At 56.0% G+C, this 18,457-nt stretch overlaps 1 protein-coding gene across 2 annotated transcripts in view; it reads left to right on the top strand.

The window, feature by feature from the left end:
* Positions 1-18,457, top strand: part of DGKD (diacylglycerol kinase delta) — a 103,788-nt gene extending 85,331 nt beyond the window's left edge. Inside the window, exons 15-30 of one of the 2 annotated variants that reach the window (XM_069468744.1) lie at positions 8-281; positions 787-936; positions 1,685-1,813; positions 2,798-2,894; positions 5,451-5,561; positions 7,459-7,555; positions 7,722-7,829; positions 8,691-8,804; positions 9,923-10,057; positions 10,377-10,528; positions 12,202-12,313; positions 12,398-12,490; positions 13,372-13,491; positions 16,128-16,245; positions 17,345-17,475; positions 18,304-18,452. In XM_069468744.1, the coding sequence (XP_069324845.1) occupies positions 8-281; positions 787-936; positions 1,685-1,813; positions 2,798-2,894; positions 5,451-5,561; positions 7,459-7,555; positions 7,722-7,829; positions 8,691-8,804; positions 9,923-10,057; positions 10,377-10,528; positions 12,202-12,313; positions 12,398-12,490; positions 13,372-13,491; positions 16,128-16,245; positions 17,345-17,475; positions 18,304-18,393 (2,031 nt within the window). In that variant the 3' untranslated portion in view covers positions 18,394-18,452. Of the gene's footprint in view, positions 1-7; positions 282-786; positions 937-1,684; positions 1,814-2,797; positions 2,895-5,450; positions 5,562-7,458; positions 7,556-7,721; positions 7,830-8,690; positions 8,805-9,922; positions 10,058-10,376; positions 10,529-12,201; positions 12,314-12,397; positions 12,491-13,371; positions 13,492-16,127; positions 16,246-17,344; positions 17,476-18,303 lie in introns of both variants that reach the window. The other variant, XM_069468819.1, reaches the window with a different exon arrangement.

Raw genomic sequence — 18,457 nt, 5'->3', positions numbered from 1 at the left:
TGTCTAGTGCTCTGTCCTGAAGGAGAAGCTGGACTCACTCCTCAAGACCTTGGACGATGAGTCCCAGGCCTCATCCTCGCTGCCCAACCCACCCCCAACCATCGCTGAGGAGGCTGAAGACGGTGACGGGCCAGGCAGTGTCTGTGGCTCCACCGGGGACCGCTCAGTGGCAATGGCCTGCCCGGCCCGGCCGCAGATATTCCGGCCCCGGGAACAGCTCATGCTAAGGGCCAATAGCCTGAAGAAAGCGATTCGCCAGATCATCGAACACACAGAAAAAGGTAACTGGTCTCTTGCTGAGAGGTGGCTTTCTTCAGGCAAGCGCTGGCATTCTCAGTGTGCCCTTGAATGTGGTGACAGAAAGGTCCGCACTGGGACACCACCCTGGCCTGTGGGCTTCAGACCCCAGGTCCCTCTCCTGGCCCTCGCTGTCTTCACTGTGAGACACAGACTGCTCCTCCCCTTGGTGGGGCCCTCAGGTCACGGCGTGCCTGCCCGCCTCTCCCAGCGCGGCCCGGGATACTCGGCGCCCCCCTCCGGCACTTGCCTTCCGTCCCCATCATCTTCAGCCCCTCAGCCTCCTCCTCCCAGCCTGTGAGCACCGATGCCCAGGGGCTTCGTTCTGCCCTGTGCAGGGCCAGGAAGAAGGTGGGTGGGGTGGGGACTTACAGTCTAGGCCTTCAGCCAGAGGACATTCGATGGAAATGGGGAGGGGAACTCCCCAACTGATGTTGTCTGTACCGTGACACCCACGTGCTCAGTTGCAAACGCTCTTTCCTTGCCCAGCTGTCGATGAGCAAAACGCCCAGACCCAAGAGCAGGAGGGGTTCGTGCTGGGTCTCTCTGAGTCGGAGGAGAGGACGGACAACAGGGTGTGTCCGCCGCTGTCCCAGAGTGAGAGCTGTGGAGCCACGAAGGGGAGGAGCCAGCGCAAAGGTACCAGCCTCGTCCCTCTGCCCTCAGTGCTGCCATCAGGGCATGGGCTGTGGTGAGACCCAGCGCGCCTGCAGTGGAAGTTTTAGGGTGCTTTCTTGTGACTGCTTTGGCCACGTGGCCAAGTAGACTCAGCCCATGGCCTGTTTCCATGCATCACCTGCGCGTGCACCAAGGTTTATCTAGTGGCCGCCAGGAGAACCAGTGGGACCTCCTGTCCGCAGGGAGATGACCCTCCTTGCTGAGGAGTGCTCAGTATCTTGCCCTCGCCTGCTGTCCTCAGAGTCTCGCTGTGCCTGAAGAACTGCTCAGAAGGGGCTGTGTCTGACAGGGCTGGACCCTTGCCCCTGCTGGAATCTGTTTGTGTGGAGGGCACTGTCAGGCCACTGGCAGGAATCTGCTCAGAGCTGACACCGTGGCCATTAGAGTGCTACCCCTCAGAGCTCTGCCATGCATGGACTCCATCTTCCATGGCCCAGACTGAGATTAGGGGTCACCCCCTCCCTCCTGTGCCACCATCGAGGCCCGTGTCACTGTTCAGATGAGCCCAAGCCCTTAGCGTGTCACACGAGCCCCATGCTCCCCTCTGCCCCCTCACTTGGGGCCTTCTTTATCTCACACGCTTCCCACGGGCTGACCGGGGGTCTGTCACCTGCCTCCCCACTCCCTCGCCCCCCCGTGCATTTTGCCCCAGGGTTTCAGTAGTGTGCTATGTTGAATGGTCGTCAGGTTTTCTGTTCTGTTGTCACAGTGTCTAAAGCCCCCTGTGAAAAGCTGATCAGCAAAGGAAGTTTGTTGCTGGGCAGTTCTGCTTCTCTTCCTCCCCAGTCAGGAAGCCGGGACGGCCTGCCCGCGCTGAACACCAAGATCCTGTACCCAAGTGAGTGTCCCCTCCCAGCCGGGCCAGCGGGAGGGCCAGCCAGGGGACCCTTAAGCAGCGGCTGGACACTGGGAAAGAATGAGTAAGCGAGAGTCACTGCCTGTGGGGAGTCGCTAGGTCCGTGGGAAAGACTGTTCAAAGGTGTGCGTGACCGTGTGAGAAGTGCCTCCCCCCCTCTTTTTTTTCTCACTTTGTTGCCCAGGCTAGAGTGAGTGCCGTGGCGTCAGCCTAGCTCACAGCAACCTCAGACTCCTCGGCTTAAGCGATCCTCCTGCCTCAGCCTCCCGAGTAGCTGAGACTACAGGCATGCGCCACTATGCCCGGCTAATTTTTTCTATATAGATTTTTAGTTGGCCAGATAATTTCTTTCTATTTTTAGTAGAGACGGGGTCTCGCTCTTGCTCAGACTGGTCTCGAACTCCTGACCTCGAGCAATCCACCCACTTTGGCCTCCCAGAGTGCTAGGATTACAGGCGTGAGCCACCGCGCCCGGCCCGAAGTGCCCTTTTTAACAAAGGGGGTGCACCGCCCAGATAGCGACTGAGGGAAGCCCAGACAGCCTCACTGGGAAGGCAGCGGTTGAGTCAGTGAGCCGCCTGCCTGGAGGGTGGGTGGGCCGTCGGGATGCGGGAGCCGCAGCCTTGCTCCCTCGGTTCCACGAGCAGCGGACGCAGGAGAGCGAGGGTCTGGTCACTGCAGTGTCCCTTGACATTTCTGTCTCATGAATTTAGCACCATTTTTAGTTGTCTCATAGGTGTTGGTTTCTACTGCCAAGTACGTTTTTGTTCCACAGATATGGGTTGATGTTGGCAATTTTTGACCCGAGACTATTAATTGTCAAAATTTGGACATGCTTATACATAATTTTGCACATGTCTGATTGTACTGATGTTCTGCAGACTACGAGTCTCTTGGCCTCAAAGACGCGAGTCTGTCAGGTGTGTGGATCTGACCAGCATCCCCTCCTTCTTGTGTCTCTTGCAGGTGTTCGGGCCGGGATGTCCGGGTCCTTGCCTGGGGGCTCAGTCATCAGTCGCTTATTAATTAACGCTGATCCCTTTAACTCCGAACCAGAAAACCTGTGAGTATGAGGGTAAACGAAGCAGGCACAGGGTTTTGAGAATGCTGAAGCATGGAAAAGGGCTCTCAGAACTAACTAGTGACATTAGCAACCAGCTGACCGGCCGACCCTGCTCCAGGTGCTGTTGGCTGAGAAGGAGAATCTAGAAGCGGGGCGGGCTCAGCTCAAGAGCATGACTGGAAGCCACAGCTGCGAGTCAGCTGCAGAAGGCGAGGGCAGAGCCTCCTCCCAGGGCTCCTTGGCTGGCACACAGCATGTTGTCTGAATCTGAGTCTCCTTCTGCCACCTTCCTAGGCTGTCGGCGGGCTCCGATGTGCCCACTGGAAGCCACCTTTGCACTAGCTGTCCGTGCTGTCCTGACCTCGGCTGCCCCATGATGATGGCTTTCCCCACAGTCACCTCTCCCTCGTATTCTCCCTTCTTTCCTTGTCGTGACGCAGAATGACAGAGTCTGGGCTGAAAAGCCCACTGTGTGCTCTCTGGTGCCTCACGGCCCCCCTGGGAGGCGCTGTCCTGCGTTTAGACTCCGAGGAAGAATTCGGGGCTGCCAGCCTGCTCCTCTGGCCCTTTGGGGATGCGGCCTTCTCCCTGTGCCCAGTTTCTCAGGCACGGAGGACATTCACACAGCAGTTTAATGGAGTCTTCTTGTGCATGAGAGACCATTGTGGAGACAAGTGGTATTTTGAGAACCCATTCTTCTAGACTTTTCTTTGTCCTGGCTGATTGCATGTTCTGGGCAGCTGGTGGCTGGTGACAGTTGAACGTTGCCAGCCATTTGTCTGGCTTGGTCAGGGACAGTGCCAGTGAGCAGTGTGTGGTTCACAGAGGCTCTGCGGCGTGGGGAAGTGGAGCTCTAGATTCCAGGCTGGCCTGCCCTGGGCTGGTCTGCTGTGCGCCCCCCGCCCGAGCCTCCAGGCCTCAGCCTCCCCGATGCCGCTTTCCTCAATAAGGCCGGGCCGCAGTCCTCCTGATCCAGATACGTTTTTGGCTCCTTCATCTGCGATTGCTGAGCTTCCACACCCGGCTGAGCCCTTTGGTCTCTTTTCACCTCTCTCCTCTTCACGTGGGGAGACAACGCCGTCCTCCCTCACTTTCACCCCTGGTGGTGTGCTGGGGCCATGCCGTGTGGGCCCCAGGACTGTGGCCAGGGCAGCTGGGCCTGAGGCACCTTGACCCTGTCTCCCCCTGCCCGGCAGCTGCCACCCTTTTCCCCTGGCCCCTGAGCCCAGTGTCTCCACCTCCTCCCCTTGTTCCTGTGCCCTATTTCTCCGGCTTGGATCTCTCTTTTCCCAGGACCTATAAATACTGGTCAGTCACATGGTCTTCAGCTTAGTAAACAGTTTTGCTCTCAGCCAGCTGTTAGGCACTTGAATTAGATACATCACAAAAACACTTACAAGTGCTGATTGGTTCTCAGATCAGGCTGCCAAAGCTTAGTAAGCTAAAATGTGTCAGAATATGGGTCCAGGCAGCATTCTGGAGCCCCACCACCCTGCTGAGCCTCCATGGGAGCTTCCGGCACGTGGCTCTTGGTTGCCTCTCCTCCCTTTCCCCGCCAGCCCTGGGCCCTGTGGCTGTGGACGAGGCTCGGCCCTGGCGCTGGGCAGGGCGAAGGCGGCGGGGCCTGCAGCTGGGTGTGGGTGAGAAGCCAGGATGAAACAGTCCCGTCAGCAGAGCATCCGGGCAAGGGGAAGCTTTGTTGCCATGGGCCTGGGATGGACATTTTCAGTTCATTTCCCTTTTTAATTTGGTGACTACTTTGATTGGGTCTAGGGAAGTTTGAGAAATGTTTTGTGATCTGGAGTTCAGACATGTGTGTTTATGTGCCATAAAGATATCGTCACTTTGGCACTGCTGGTGGAAATGTAAAATGGTTTGAGCTGCCCAAAGGTTAAACCTGGAGCTTCCATGTGACCCAGAAGTTCTGCTACGGGGTGTATATACCCCAGAGGATTGACGATGTCTGTGCTGGAACTTGAATACAAATGTTCATAAATAATAACCAAAAGTGAGACAACCCGCATGTCTATCAGCTGATGAATAATAAAATGGGATAGTACTTGACAGTGAAAATGAGGTACTGACACGTGCTACAGCACGGATGAACTTTGAACACATCCTGCTGAGTAAGGGAAAGCAGCCAGACACAGAGAACACACGTTTTATAATTCCATCGTGTGACACGTCTGCACTGGGCACAGCTGTAGAGACAGAAGTACATTAGTGGTTCCCAGAGGCTGGGGAGTCGGGAGCCAAAGGTTAAAGGGCACAGGCTTGCTTTTTGGGGTGAAGAAATGTTCTAAAATTGATTGTATAGTGATGGTTAAATGACTCTGTGAATATACTAAAAAACCATTGCATTGTATATTTTAAATTGGTAAATGATACGATATGTGAATTGTATTTCAGTAAATCTCTTACAAGAAAAAAAAAAGAAAAAGGTATCAGTGTTGCCTTAAAGAAGAGAAATGCTGAGAGGTTGGGAGTCTGTGAGGTAAAACTGCCAGCAGGGCTACTGCGCGGCTGTTGTGACTGATGTAAGATTCGCCTTTGCAGAGAGTGTTACACAGAGAAATGTGTCATGAACAACTATTTTGGCATTGGCCTGGATGCAAAGATATCCTTGGACTTCAACAACAAGCGTGACGAGCATCCGGAGAAATGCAGGTAGGGGACAGACTTCGCATCTGCGTGGCTTCTCCTTCTAGGTGGTAGGGAATTGCTGGAGTCAGCAGGTTAAAGACGTGCGGAACGCCAGGGCGGAAGGTGGAAATGGCCCGCATCGGCTGTTGTCAGGAGAGGAGCAGGAAGCAGTCTAGGAAGCCAGCCTGGAAGAAGCTTCCACCCCCAGGCTTGGCCAGGTTGGGGCAAATTCCACACAAGAAAACCAGTGATGGTGGTCATCGGAGTGGGCCGTGTCTCTTACTCAGGGTCCCATCTGTGATGCTACCATGAAGGGGCAGGTGACATAAAGTGTGCTAGGAAGTTATAGCACCTGCTGCATGGTTGTGGAGCAGTCTGTGTGTGCATCAGCAAACCGGGGGGCCCTGCCCCGTCACGGGCGGAGCCGGGTGGCTTGGTGCCACCCACAGGCAGGGCCAGAGCCTGCCCGGGAGGCCCATGAGACGTCACCTCTACCAGAGGCGGCCCTGCTGGAGTGCGCGGTCTCTTCCCTAACATGCCCCTATGTTCTCCCCCTGGCCTGGGCAGGGGATGGAAAAAAATGGGAAGGGTCCTTCCTAGGCCGAGGTGGAAATTCCCTCTTCTCCACAGAAACACAAGAAGTGGGGGATAAACGTCTCCCACACCACCCAGAGTAATGACCGGGAAGAGACTGTTCAGCGTTGACGTTCTTAGGAGGGGCAGGGAGAGGGGCACTGGTGGGGGGTTGGAGCCGTCGGTGCGGACAGCGTCACTGGCACAGTGCCGGGACGCCCTTGCTGGAGTCCCCATCTGCTGGGTCAGGAGCGGCCTGAGCAGACCGAGTCACATGACCCCCCCCCCCCCCCCGCCTCTGTCCTCCACAGTGTCACTGCCACCTTGAGGGAGGGCACACTCACACCTGAGGGGTTGCCATTAACTATTGCTCAAGTTATATATAGCTGGAAATTTCTAGGGAAACAAAGGCATAAGGCCTCAAAAGACCTTTGAACTCTGGGCTCTTCAGTGGAGGAAAGTGGCTCGAGGGGTCCTCAGGGACACATCCCTGTTACACAGCCATAATGGTGGGGTCAGATCACTTAAAAATCCTTGTTAATCCAAAAATAATTGGAAAAGTATTAAAATAATATTAAAACATAATTTAGAGTAAAATAAATAGTTGAACAGAGGCATGTGTGATACATTCTTCGAGCCCTGGAACTCTGGTTTGACCTTTCTTGAGTTTGTATTGAGAGCTTTGAAAAGGTCTCTAGAAAAATTCCATTTCTATGAATCTGTCCTAGGAGGTAGTTGAGAATGTTGGTGAAGAGGCGGGTACAGGGAAGGGCTCGCTGCCTTGGAATTTACAGAGCGCAGGGTGGGCGCCCCGGGGGTCCCGTCGGCACGGACTGAGTAGGAGACTGCAGAGGCAGGCCCAGCGGGGGGCAGTCCTGTCTGTGAGGAGTGCACGGGGCCCAGCGTGGAGTGAACCGTGTGAACGAGGGAGTCCAGCGGGGAATCAGCACCTACAGCAGACGGGGGGGGGCGGATACACCAGAGCAGTTGTCACTGGGACAGGTGGAGGGAGGTGTTGCGATTATGAAGATTAGTTTCTCCTTTATGCTTTTCTGTATTTTCCAAATTTCCCATGGTAGGCATAATTTTATAGCCAGAAAAAAAAATCATGATGTATAAAATTTTTGTGCTTTTCAAGGTACAGTTACTCTCTTGGCAAAATTTACTATGTAGCAAAATTTCCTGTTGGTAAATATATCTCTTTATGCGTATCTGGGAAAACGAGAATGTGTCCTTCTTACATTCAGGTGTCACTGCTGTGGTAGCTGCTGGGTTAGCCCGTGCGCTCAGCCGCCGCCCAGCGTTAGGGCAGTGCCCCGGCTGACGGCAAGGTTGTGTTTGTTTCCAGGAGTCGAACCAAAAACATGATGTGGTACGGAGTCCTCGGGACCAAAGAGTTGCTACACAGAACCTACAGGAACCTGGAGCAAAAGGTCTTGCTGGAGGTGAGCAGGAGGGGTCCCTGACCACTGGGCCCATCTGTTCTCCTGGTGGCTCTTTCCCCACTGCACGGGGACTCCCTCAGGGGAGCCCCGGTGCGGACGCTGGAAAGACGGACCGGCTGATACTGTGCATTTCTCTTTTCTTTTCTTCTGTGTTTCTGCTGCTCAGTGTGATGGGCGACCGATCCCACTGCCCAGTCTTCAGGGAATTGCCGTCCTCAACATTCCTAGCTATGCTGGAGGGACCAACTTCTGGGGGGGCACCAAGGAAGATGATGTACGTATGGGCGTACGGGCCCAAGCTCAGGGAGGGAAGGAACAGTGGGGTGGTCTTTTGTGACTTGGACGACTCAAACACCTCCCTGGGTTGGCACCAGGGTGCCATGGAGAGCCAGACAGACAGGCCAGGGCCCCTCGCCCAGGGGCTCATTGTCTGGAGGGCCAGACAGAGCGGCATTGGCAGAGAGGGACGGGATGTGATGGGGATTGGAGGGTGCGGTGGGTCAGGGAAGGCTTCTGGGAGGCTGAGACCTGAAGGATGACTTGAGTTGGCCAAATCAGGTGGGCAGAGGGGAGAGGGAGGCTGCCTAGCGCATGTGAAGGCTCGGAGGCAGGATAGGGCAGGGCGCATGGAGGACATGGAGGAAGGTCCCCTGACTGCAGTATGCAGCAGGTGAGTGGTCTGCAGGGGCCTGGATCATGTTTGGCTGTGAGCTGGGGAAGAAGTTTGGAATTTGTGATAAGAACTATGAGAAGGTGTTGGTAGGTTTTAACCAGGAGGATGGCTCCCTTTGTACACAGTGGCTAATGGCGTCAGCACTGCACATGTGATATGTGCTGGTCCCTGTCCTAAGCACTCTGCAGGCATTAACTCGTTCAGTCTTCATGATGAATCCTAATATTACCCCCCTTCTACAGAGGAGGAAACTGAAGAAGAGAGAAATTAAGTAACTTGCTGAGGTCAGGGCTGGGATTTGGCCCCAGGTAGCCCCTCAGCAGTGCTGTGCCTGGTGGCTTCGGTGCCAGCCTTGTTAGCTGCGTGGCAGCGGAGTGAGGGGCCAGCCCCAACGAGAGTGAGTGGAGGGGCCTGCGCGGGGAGGTGCGGCGCGGCGGTCGGCTCTAACGCCGGCCCTTTCAGACTTTCGCAGCTCCGTCGTTCGATGACAAGATTTTGGAGGTGGTGGCCGTGTTTGGCAGCATGCAGATGGCTGTCTCTCGAGTCATCAAGCTGCAGCATCACCGAATCGCCCAGGTAATGGCCGTGTCCTAGAGAGGTCTGGCTGGCACCCTGGCTGAGAACCGGCTGCCTTCACTGCTAGCGCGTGGAGCCCACCAGAGCGGCTGCTTTCCCAGGACCACGCAGCAGCCTCTGTCAGGCTCTGGACGGCCCTCGGGCCTGCCAGCCCGGCCAGAGCCCTTTCCCTGGGTTGTGTTTGACAGTTAAACTCCCAAAATAACTTTTTCAAAACTTGTATCCCACCTGAGCCCTCGGCACCTTGCCTTCTTCCTGCTGAGGCGACAGGAGGGGGCGCAGACCCAGGCTGGACTCTGCCGGTGCCGGCAGCTGTCAGAAGCAGGAGCCAGAGTGTGGGCAGAGCCCACGTCCCTGGCAGGTGGGGAGTGATTTCCATCCCGGGGGCCCCACATGGTGCTCTGAGGCCCAGCTGGGGAGGGGAGTTAGGACGGGGCAGCCCGTGACTCATTTCTGACAGCGGTGACGGGCTGGGCAGGGTCTGTCTGTGGGGTTGTGGGGGCGGGGAGGCCTTGTTCGTAAGCACAGAGACTTGGGAGCGGCGGGTGCTGCTAACCCCAGCCCGGGACTGTGTGGTCTCTTCCTGCGCTCTGTCCACCCTCGCGTCCATCCCCAGCAGTAGGCTGCCTGAAGTTCACGTTTTTAACTCTTCGGCAGCATTTCTCGTTGAAAAGAGGAACAGGGTTTCATCACCCTTTGTACACTTGCTCTGTTCTGAGAGTGTTTGCATGTGGCAGGGCCCGGTGGCTGGTGGTAGCCTGACCCCCTTCCCCACCTCCCCTTGCCCTGATTTCTGACACCATATCCCAGTGCCAGGGTCTCCTGCACTGACTGCCCCCAGATGCTGGTCAGTGTTTGGTGGGGGACAGTGGGGACAGGACAGGGCGGGAGGGCTGAGGAGAGCAGACCCTCGGGCTCCGTGAATGGCTGCACTGGTGATGCCCTGACAGCAGACGGTCGGCTGTGGGCCACGCGTCACCCCAGAGAGGGCTGGTTGGGGTCCCTCGAGGTGGGGCTGGGGTGTGTAGAGCAGGGAGATCACAGCGGTGCTGACAGCACGTTAAAACCCCTGGAGGCTTGGGCTCTGCACACGAGTAATCATTGTGCTGTTTAATCAGTGTCGCACGGTGAAGATTTCCATCCTGGGGGATGAGGGCGTACCTGTGCAGGTGGATGGAGAGGCTTGGATCCAGCCCCCAGGGTACATCCGCATTGTCCACAAGAACCGGGCGCAGACGCTGACCAGAGACAGGGTAAGAACGGCTGCCTGCGGTGCCCAGGGCTCACCTGTGGGCTCACCTGTGGGCTCACCTGTGCACTTTAAAACAAGAGCCAGAATTTTTCACGTCTTGTTTGTAGGATTTTTTTTTTTTTTTAAGACACCAGATTAAGGTAATAGAGCAATAATTTCTAGGACCATCTCGTACCCCCGGTGTAAAAAAAAAAAAGTCTATGTCTCCCCTTTCCTGGTGATCTCGGTGTCCCGGCACATGCGTCAGGTCAGACGCACGCTTGCCCTCTCGAGGGAGCTGCAGGAAGTACAGCTCTGGGCTCTGGGCTCTGGCATCCTAGGCGTTTGAGAACACCTTGAAGTCCTGGGAAGATAAGCAGAAGTGCGAGCTGCCCCGCCCGACATCCTTCTCTCTGCACCCGGAGATGCTGTCTGAGGAAGAGGCCACCCAGATGGACCAGTTTGGGCAGGCGGCCGGGGTCCTCATTCACAGGTGGGCTCCACCTCGCTGCACCCCCCTGTTAAATCAGGGCCCCTCCTGATTTATCTGCTGCGTCTGCGTCCCCCGTGAGGGCTGAGCCTGTTTTTGCTCACCTGGGTGTTGGCGTTTCCCTGGATCATCTTTCAGAGATTCTTGGTGTTTACGTGGATGGAAACCTAAAAGCCACAGTGATTTTTAGATCCACTCGCAGATTTGAAAACCTGCCTTGGACTGAGAATAGTCCACTGATGGCCGCCTTCACTTTGCCTTCACTTTATCCCAGAGAGCAGGTTTGCACTCTGCTCTTACTGAAAAAAGGCAACTGAAACAGGCGTTTCCTCTTTCCCCGCTTTGAGAAGCGGCTCCTGCAGCCACTGTGTCCCTTGGGGCAGGCGGTCAGCACTCTGTCCACTGTTCTTCCCACCCACCTGTGTGGCCACTGCTGCCTGCTGACCTGGGACCCTCTGCAGCCGTTGCCCGATTCTTCCAGCTATGTTCAACCTTCCTGCCTCCACACTCTCCCTCCCTGGCTCCTGGCCGCCCCTTGCTGGCTTCCCCTGGGCTCTTTCCTCTTTTCCCAGCCGTGGGTGGGACACCCTGGGTTCTGGGCTGGCACTCTGTGTGCCCGTCCCAGGCCGCCCTGCCTGGCCTGGTGTGTGTGTGGAAGGACCACCTGTGTCAGCCTCCAGCTCCTGCCCCTCCCCGGCACCAGGCCCCTGTAGAGCAGGTTGGTGTCTCCCTGGTCGCCCATGGGCGTGTCTGGTTTGGTATGTCTGTACGGGCACCTTCATTCTCTGCCATGGCAGTTGGTGTCACTGCTGCCCCTGCCCTCTGGCTGGGGCTACTGTGCTCCCCACTCTCCTCCCTGACCGAGATCGGTGATGGGGCTGGAGGGCTTCGCTTAAGCATTCAACCAACTCCTTGTTCTGCAGTGGGCCTCTGCTGGCCTCCTGTCTTCATTGGTGTCCTGGCAAAGCCCATGGTGGCCTGCCTGGAAGGTGTGTGTGCCATGACGCAGCCCTGTGGGAAGCCGTTAGCAGTGGCTCATTTCCCCCAGGTCCGGACAGGTGGCTCCTACGGCTTTTGCCTGCACCTCTCCCCATCCCCCCAGCCCACCTGCCAGCCCCCCTGAGACCTGCCCTGGCTTGTGCTCTCGCCAGCTCCCCCGCGCCCAACACCTGGGCTGTGTGTAGGCCTGTCTCAGCCCATCCGTGCATCGGGGTTGCCCCTTCGGGGGAGGGTCCTCTGTCCCCATGTATGGAATGGCCTGGTACAGGTTCCAGGAGGGCTCTGGGCTTGACAGGCTGTGTGCTGCACTGTGGGCCCCTCCGTGTCTGCCCACCTGTTACTGCAGGTCTCTGCGCAGCGGGCCCGGTGCTGCCCTCTGGCCGTCTTACAAGGCGTAAGCCTCGTTTTGTACATTTTCCTCCCTGGAAAACTTGGATTTTGGTGTCAGATTTCCCATTTTAAGCTCTCATTTGTCTGCTGTTGGTCAGGGAATGATCTGCAGGGCTGTCCTGTGCCAGTGACCACCACTGAGTGGTTGTCATGGCCGAGCCACGGTCCCTGTCACCCTGCTGTGCCAGCCCTCCGCCTTGGCCCTGTGGGCGATACTGGGGCAGACAAGGGACGTTTCGGCCTTTTTACCGGGCCTGACGCCTGCCTGTGTTTCTCTTTCTGCCCAGTATCCGGGAGATCGCTCAGTCCCACCGAGATGTGGAGCAGGAGCTCGCGCACGCCGTCAACGCCAGCTCCAAGTCCATGGACCGAGTGTACGGCAAGCCCAGAACCGTGGAGGTACCTGGTCTTTTCAGTGCTGGCTCCTCCCCGGTCGCAGAGCCTTAGGCCTGTCACAGAGATGTATGTTCTGGTTTCTCTCAGGGGCTGAACTGCAGCTTTGTCCTGGAAATGGTGAACAACTTCAGAGCTCTGCGCAGCGAGACGGAGCTGCTGCTGGCCGGGAAGATGGCCCTGGTGAGCCGCCGCCTGGGGAGCAGGCCCTGGCTGTCTCCGGGCACAGAGGGCGGCACGCTTTGGTCGGGTTTTGGGCCTTTAGGGAGGGCCTCCGGGTTGCGTGGTCTGATGGTGGGGCTGGCGCTCAGTCCTGGCAGCGTCCCCGCCAGGCTGTCTGTAGCGTGTCAGAGACCCCTGCAGCAGAACTCCTTTGTTGTAGACAAAAGAACAAAAGATGTGTTTCCACCCCAGAATGCTGCGGGTGCAGAACCCTCCCCTGTGGCTGAGGCTCGCTGAATCCTCACGCCCAGCGTCTTCCTCACTCGGCCCTACAGAACTGGCCACGTCGGCCTGGGGGAGCCGCAGTCACCGGACGGTCCCTGAGTCTTAGAACCTGGAATAGGGAGAGCCTGAGCGATGGCCTGGCCAGCCCTCTGGTTTCAAAAAACGGGGGTGTAGAAGGGCCTTGCTGAAGGTCCCGCAGCTGGAGAACCGCCCCGAGTCTGGCATCTGGACCCTCCACTCACTGCACACATCACGCCGCCTCCTGAGGTCACACTCGCTGCCTCTGCTGCCGCGCGGCATTCCCTCTGCCCGGCGCAGGCCAATGGCCCTGTCCCCCTGCTGCCAGCGAGCCCAGAGGAGGACAGAGCAGGCCAAGTGTCAGTCCTGCTAATTGTGGTTTCATTATTTACATTGTCTCACCTGGTACTATTTAGAAAGGGAGGTTCTGGGTTTGGTGTCTTAGCCGGTGCCCTGTGACTTAGTTTCTAGAAAGTTTTTATAAGAACTTTCTGAGAGGAGCTCAGCCCTAGGGCAGACCGCACGCCTGCCAGGGCCTCACTGGGCCTGGCACCTCGCTGCGATCAACAGCTCTCCCCCTCCCTCCCTGCCCGGAGCAGCAGTTGGACGCCCCCCAGAAGGAGCGGCTGGGGAGCGCTCTCGCCGAGATGGACCGGCAGCTCAGGAAGCTGGCGGACACGCCCTGGCTCTGCCAGCTCACGGAGCCCGGTGACGAGGAGGTATGTGGTGACAGGTTCGGCGCCTGTGTGCGGTGGGGCCTGTGCAGCTCAGGGATTAGGATGGCGTCGGTCTGGCAGCTCGCCGTACACCTTCTGGAAACTTCTCCATTAAAAAGCCCTTCAAGGCAGAGAGAGACTTTGGCAGGTAGGCAGGAGTTGGGGGTTGGATCGAGAGTGCCCCCTGATAACCAGGCGCACATCGCCCTCTGACAGAACCGAGGGCTGGCCGGGAGGGAGGGAGGAGGAAGGTGAGCCCAGGCCTGCAGCCGGCCCCAGCATGGAGACGCCGTTCAGACAAATGGCAGCTTCCTGGGAGCTCGCCGTGGACGGGACAGAGTTGGCGCGCTCAGCTCCCCACCCACACTCCCTCTGCATGTACTAAGCCACCCCAGCGTGCCACAGGTCACAGCTGGGAGGGACAGGGCCCTGGGCGGATTGCACCCCGGGTGGAGTCACATCCTACAACACGGAGAACAGGCAGAAGCACCCAGGAGACGGCAGCGTCTGGACAAGGACAGACCCTAGACGGCCTCTGGGCTTTCCCCTCGGGGACAGTCAGGAAGAGCTGGGAGAAACGTTCACTTTGGGCAACACAGTGACAGAAGATAAGTGACTGTTAGACGCTAACCGTGGGCAGCCCCGCCCAGCTTAGCTTGTGACCCCGCTGGAGCGCTGGGGCAAGGGCACGGAGTTGGGCAGCAGCAGCTCGGCGCGCGGGGCGCGGCGCTCAGGTGTTCGCGGGTATTTGCAGACCCCTCGTGGGAAGCCGACTCGGAGGCCTCCCAGCCCGCTGACGAGACTCGGCAGCTTGAGAATGAGGGCGGTTGGGTATAAAAGGACAGGCAGGGCAGCTCACCAGGATCACTGGTTAAGTAGTTAGTTGTAAATGTGATAAAGATTTCACTTAAAATGACAGCAGTAATAACACATGACCTGTGCAACAGATGCACAGTAACATGGCCCTGGGATTCCAGGTTCCGCAGCGCTGGGGAAGTGGCAGTAAGGCGGGTGGCCGGGAAGAGGACACGGGCGGGGATAAAAGCACGTTACGTTCCTCCGCTTAAGGGGGGAGGAAAGTTAAAAACGTTCTTGACTTAGATAATTAGAGAAACGTAGAGTCAGTAGTTTTAAAAACTTAAAGGTAGTTTCTAAAAGAATTAAAAATATTAATGTCTTTCTAAATCACCACAAAAGAAAAAATAAAATATCTATATTATAAAATAAAGTAAGGGCGTAGCAAGGATATGCTAACAGCGTAGGTATAACAGACAAATAGCATGGCTTCCTCTTAACATCAAGTCATTCTCAGATCACGTTAAGTGAGAAACCTAAGCAGATACTGTTTTCTTTCCCGTGCTCCTGATACAAACTAATGACCCAGAAAAATTAAAAATAAAATAATTACAAGAAAACACAATAAAAGAATCCAAAATAATAATGTTAACATAAAAGTGGAATTGCATACCTATGACAGTAAATGATAAAAAGAAAATCACATTATAATTGATAAAATATAATAATTGTTACTATATATAGTCTTAAACTTAGGATGACTATAATAGTCAAAAAACTGCGTGCCAAGTGATAAAGCACCTAAATGAATTATTTAAAAGTATGTTATTTATTTTCCATTGTATGGGATAACTGATTTCCAACTTAATTCCACTGTGTTCCAGCACAGTGGTCTGTATGTCACCGTCCTTTGAAATTTATTGAGACTGGCTTTATGGTCCCGCAGGTGGTTGGTATCTGTAAATGTGCCTCGTATGCAGTTGTACTGTTTACATCATTAAGTCCCTACAGAAATTCGTTTTTGTCGTCTTGATGTATCACTTGTTAACTCTTTTACCGTGATTGTAGCTGTCTCCGTTTATCCTGTGGTTCTGTGTGTTTTTGCTTTATATATTTTTGAGGCTGTTATTGGGTACACGTAGGTTATCATTGTGTAATGACCCTTTTGTGTTTAGTAATTCTTTTCATCTTCAAGTGTACTTGCTTGGTATATTCTTTTTCATACTTTTACTTTCAAGCTTTATTTGGGGTGTCTCTCTTATATAATTAAACAGCATGTCACAAAGTGACGCATCGTGGCCTGCACTCTTCCTTCGGGGTGCTCTGGTGGCCGCTGAGGACGGCTGCGGAGCAGAGGCTGTGCTCCTGTGTCCCTGCTGCTCACTCTCCCTCTGCTGTTCTGCCCTGGGAGCGTGTCCCTAGGAAAGAACGCAAAGTGCAGGAATAGCTTTATTCCGAAAGCTGCTCATAATACTAACCTAGAAATCCAACACTGGAAGATTGGCTAAATAATTTATTTTAATAGTTTTCATTTAATAGACTATGATACTGATATTTAAATAATATTTACTAAAAGTTTTTTCATCACCTAAGAAATGCAAATGTTATAAAGTAAAAAAAGACCCTATGATCACTTTTTTTTTTTAAAACCACTTTTAAAAGGCATTAAAATCAACAATAAATACAAGAATAAATAAGGGGAAAAAACCTTTAAGAAACAAGTGTCTCTTCCCAGCTCCCTCTTGTCTCGCCCCTTCCCCTTCCCACCCACCGCCTGGCCCTCTCATAGACTGAGGCCTGGATAGGTCGAGGTCTGATTCTCAGTGTTTCTCTCTCCCCAACAGAATGTGATGTTGGACTTTTCCAAACGCAGCCGCAGTGGTAAATTCCGCCTCGTGACCAAGTTTAAAAAGGAGAAAAACAATAAGAACAAAGAAGCTCGCAGCAGCCTGGGCGCCCCGGGTACCTGCCTGTCTCCTGCGTGTGTCTCTGGCCGTCCACGCCCGCTGCCTGGGCCCGGTTCTCCCGGTCTCTGCTTTCTCCTTGGCCTGCGGCTCCTCCCCGTGGTCCCGGCGCTGTAGCCCTGCGCACTCGGCTGCAGAACCACGCCCTTGCCCGCCCCCCGAGTCACCCCCTGCCCTGGACGTGCTCTCCACGGAGACTCTGGGTGGGGGCCTCCGAGCTGTCCTGCCTGCCCTGAATTGGGGGTTCAGGGTGGGGAGGGAGACTGCAGAGGTGACGAGACAAACTTGGAGACTCAAACTCTGGACTCCGGCCTCGCCGGCCGCTGAGCCTGCTTCCTCTGATGGGCTGCTGTCCCCGTGTGATCGGGTCACTGATCAAGGTTCCTATGGGAACCCCAGGCCACCAGTGATTGTGGGTGATGGAATCAACATCATATGGCACTAAGGGACATTTTTCCTTTGGGTTAATAAATTGGGGCTTAAAATCTCTGCCTGAAGTATCAGCCCTGAGCACCAAGGCTGTGTCCGGCACTGTTGGGTGCCGGGTGGGCCTGGATTTTGGGCGTGGCATTTACCACCAGTAGGGCAGCTCCTTTTGATTTTTCTTTGCACGTTTATCCAAAAATTGGGTTTCTATTAATGGTGGTGGCTTGATTGGTGAAATCTAAATCTCTGCGTGTCTCCCTTCCTGCTGTGGCCCCAAAGTGAAACGTAAGCCCTCTAGGAGCCAGAGGAGAAGCTGGCTTTGGCCACACAGTCACAAGGGTGTTTCCCTCGAGTTTGGTGGTGTTTAATCCCTTCTGGGACACGGGGGAATGTCCCCAAGGCTGGTGGCCCACCTGGCAGGAACAGATGCCAGCTCTGTGGCAGCCCATGCCCTCGAGTAGGGGGCTCCCCGCTGCTTCTGCATGGCTGGCGGGCGCTGCCTGTGCCTGGGTGACGGGCGCTGGCTCCCAGGTGTGTCGGTGCCACTGCTGGGATGTCTCGGGCGCTGGGTGCTGGGTGCTGGGATGTCTCGGGCGCTGGCTGCCAGCTGCCACCTACCTCGCGCTGGGCGCTGGGCACTCACTGCACTCATGCTTTTCCGTCTCCGACAGTTCACCTCTGGGGGACAGAGGAGGTTGCTGCCTGGCTGGAGCACCTCAGTCTCTGTGAGTATAAGGACATCTTCACTCGGCACGACATCCGGGGCTCTGAGCTCCTGCACCTGGAGCGGAGGGACCTCAAGGTACTTCCACAGGCATCTCGGAACCTGCACCTGGGCTTCCACGCAGCTCCTTCCGGCTCTGTCCTCTCCCCTGGCCTGGCCGTGTCCCAGCATCACGATTGTTTTTATTCTCCTCAGGCTCAGGCCTTTGTGTGCGCCATGGGTGCGGTGGCCCTTGCCCTTGGCGTGACGGCCCCACCCACCACAGCCAGATGAGGCCAGGAGCAGACGTAATGGGGGGAAACCTTGATTTTCTTGGCTTAGTTAGACAGGGAGCTATTGTGACATTGAAACCGTGCTGGGGAGGCGGCCCCTGCGCTGAGAGCTCGGCCCCTGCCGGCATCCAGCTGGAGCCGGCCCTGCCCCGGTCTCCCCTGGGCTTCTGTGGGGAGTGCAGGGGTCCACGCCACTGTCTCCCCCTCGAGGGGAGCAGGGGGAGGGGAGAAGTCAGGCCCGTGTGTGGCTCGGTCTGCGCCAGGCCTCAGTGCCACGCCTCTCGGGGCCTGGCCGCCTAGCGTTGAGGTGCTGGCCGAGTCCCGAGGGTGAAAGGCCACCGTGGGTGTCTTGGACCGTGGCTGTGGCGAGGTCATCTGGCATCCCTTGCTCTCAGGCCTGTGTTTTGTCTTTGTCTTGGATTTGTCTGTGATGACAGCAGTGACTTTGTAGAAGGCAGGAATGATGCGTCGGGCGTCTGCATGACTGTCACTCTGGTGCCATTTCCCTACCATTTTCATCCTCATTTGTGTTGAGAAAGTTGGGTAGGAAGGGCTGTTGGTCCCCGGCCTGTCTGTGGAGCCCTTGCCCAGGCTTTCTTCCCGGCATCCACGGTGGCTGTCCTCTCTGTTGCAGGACCTCGGCGTGACCAAAGTGGGCCACATGAAGAGGATCCTCTGTGGGATCAAGGAGCTGAGCCGGAGCGGCGCTGCCACCGAGGCCTAGCCTCCGCCTTCTCGGCCTGCGTGCCCCGCTGCGCCCGCCGCTGAGGCCCGGCCGGTGCTGCCGC

The sequence above is a fragment of the Eulemur rufifrons genome, chromosome 1, assembly GCF_041146395.1.
Source record: "Eulemur rufifrons isolate Redbay chromosome 1, OSU_ERuf_1, whole genome shotgun sequence".
NCBI classification, from domain to species: domain Eukaryota; kingdom Metazoa; phylum Chordata; class Mammalia; order Primates; family Lemuridae; genus Eulemur; species Eulemur rufifrons.
The sequence above is the reverse complement of the archived record's forward strand: the minus strand, read 5'-3'. Positions and strand labels throughout refer to the sequence as shown.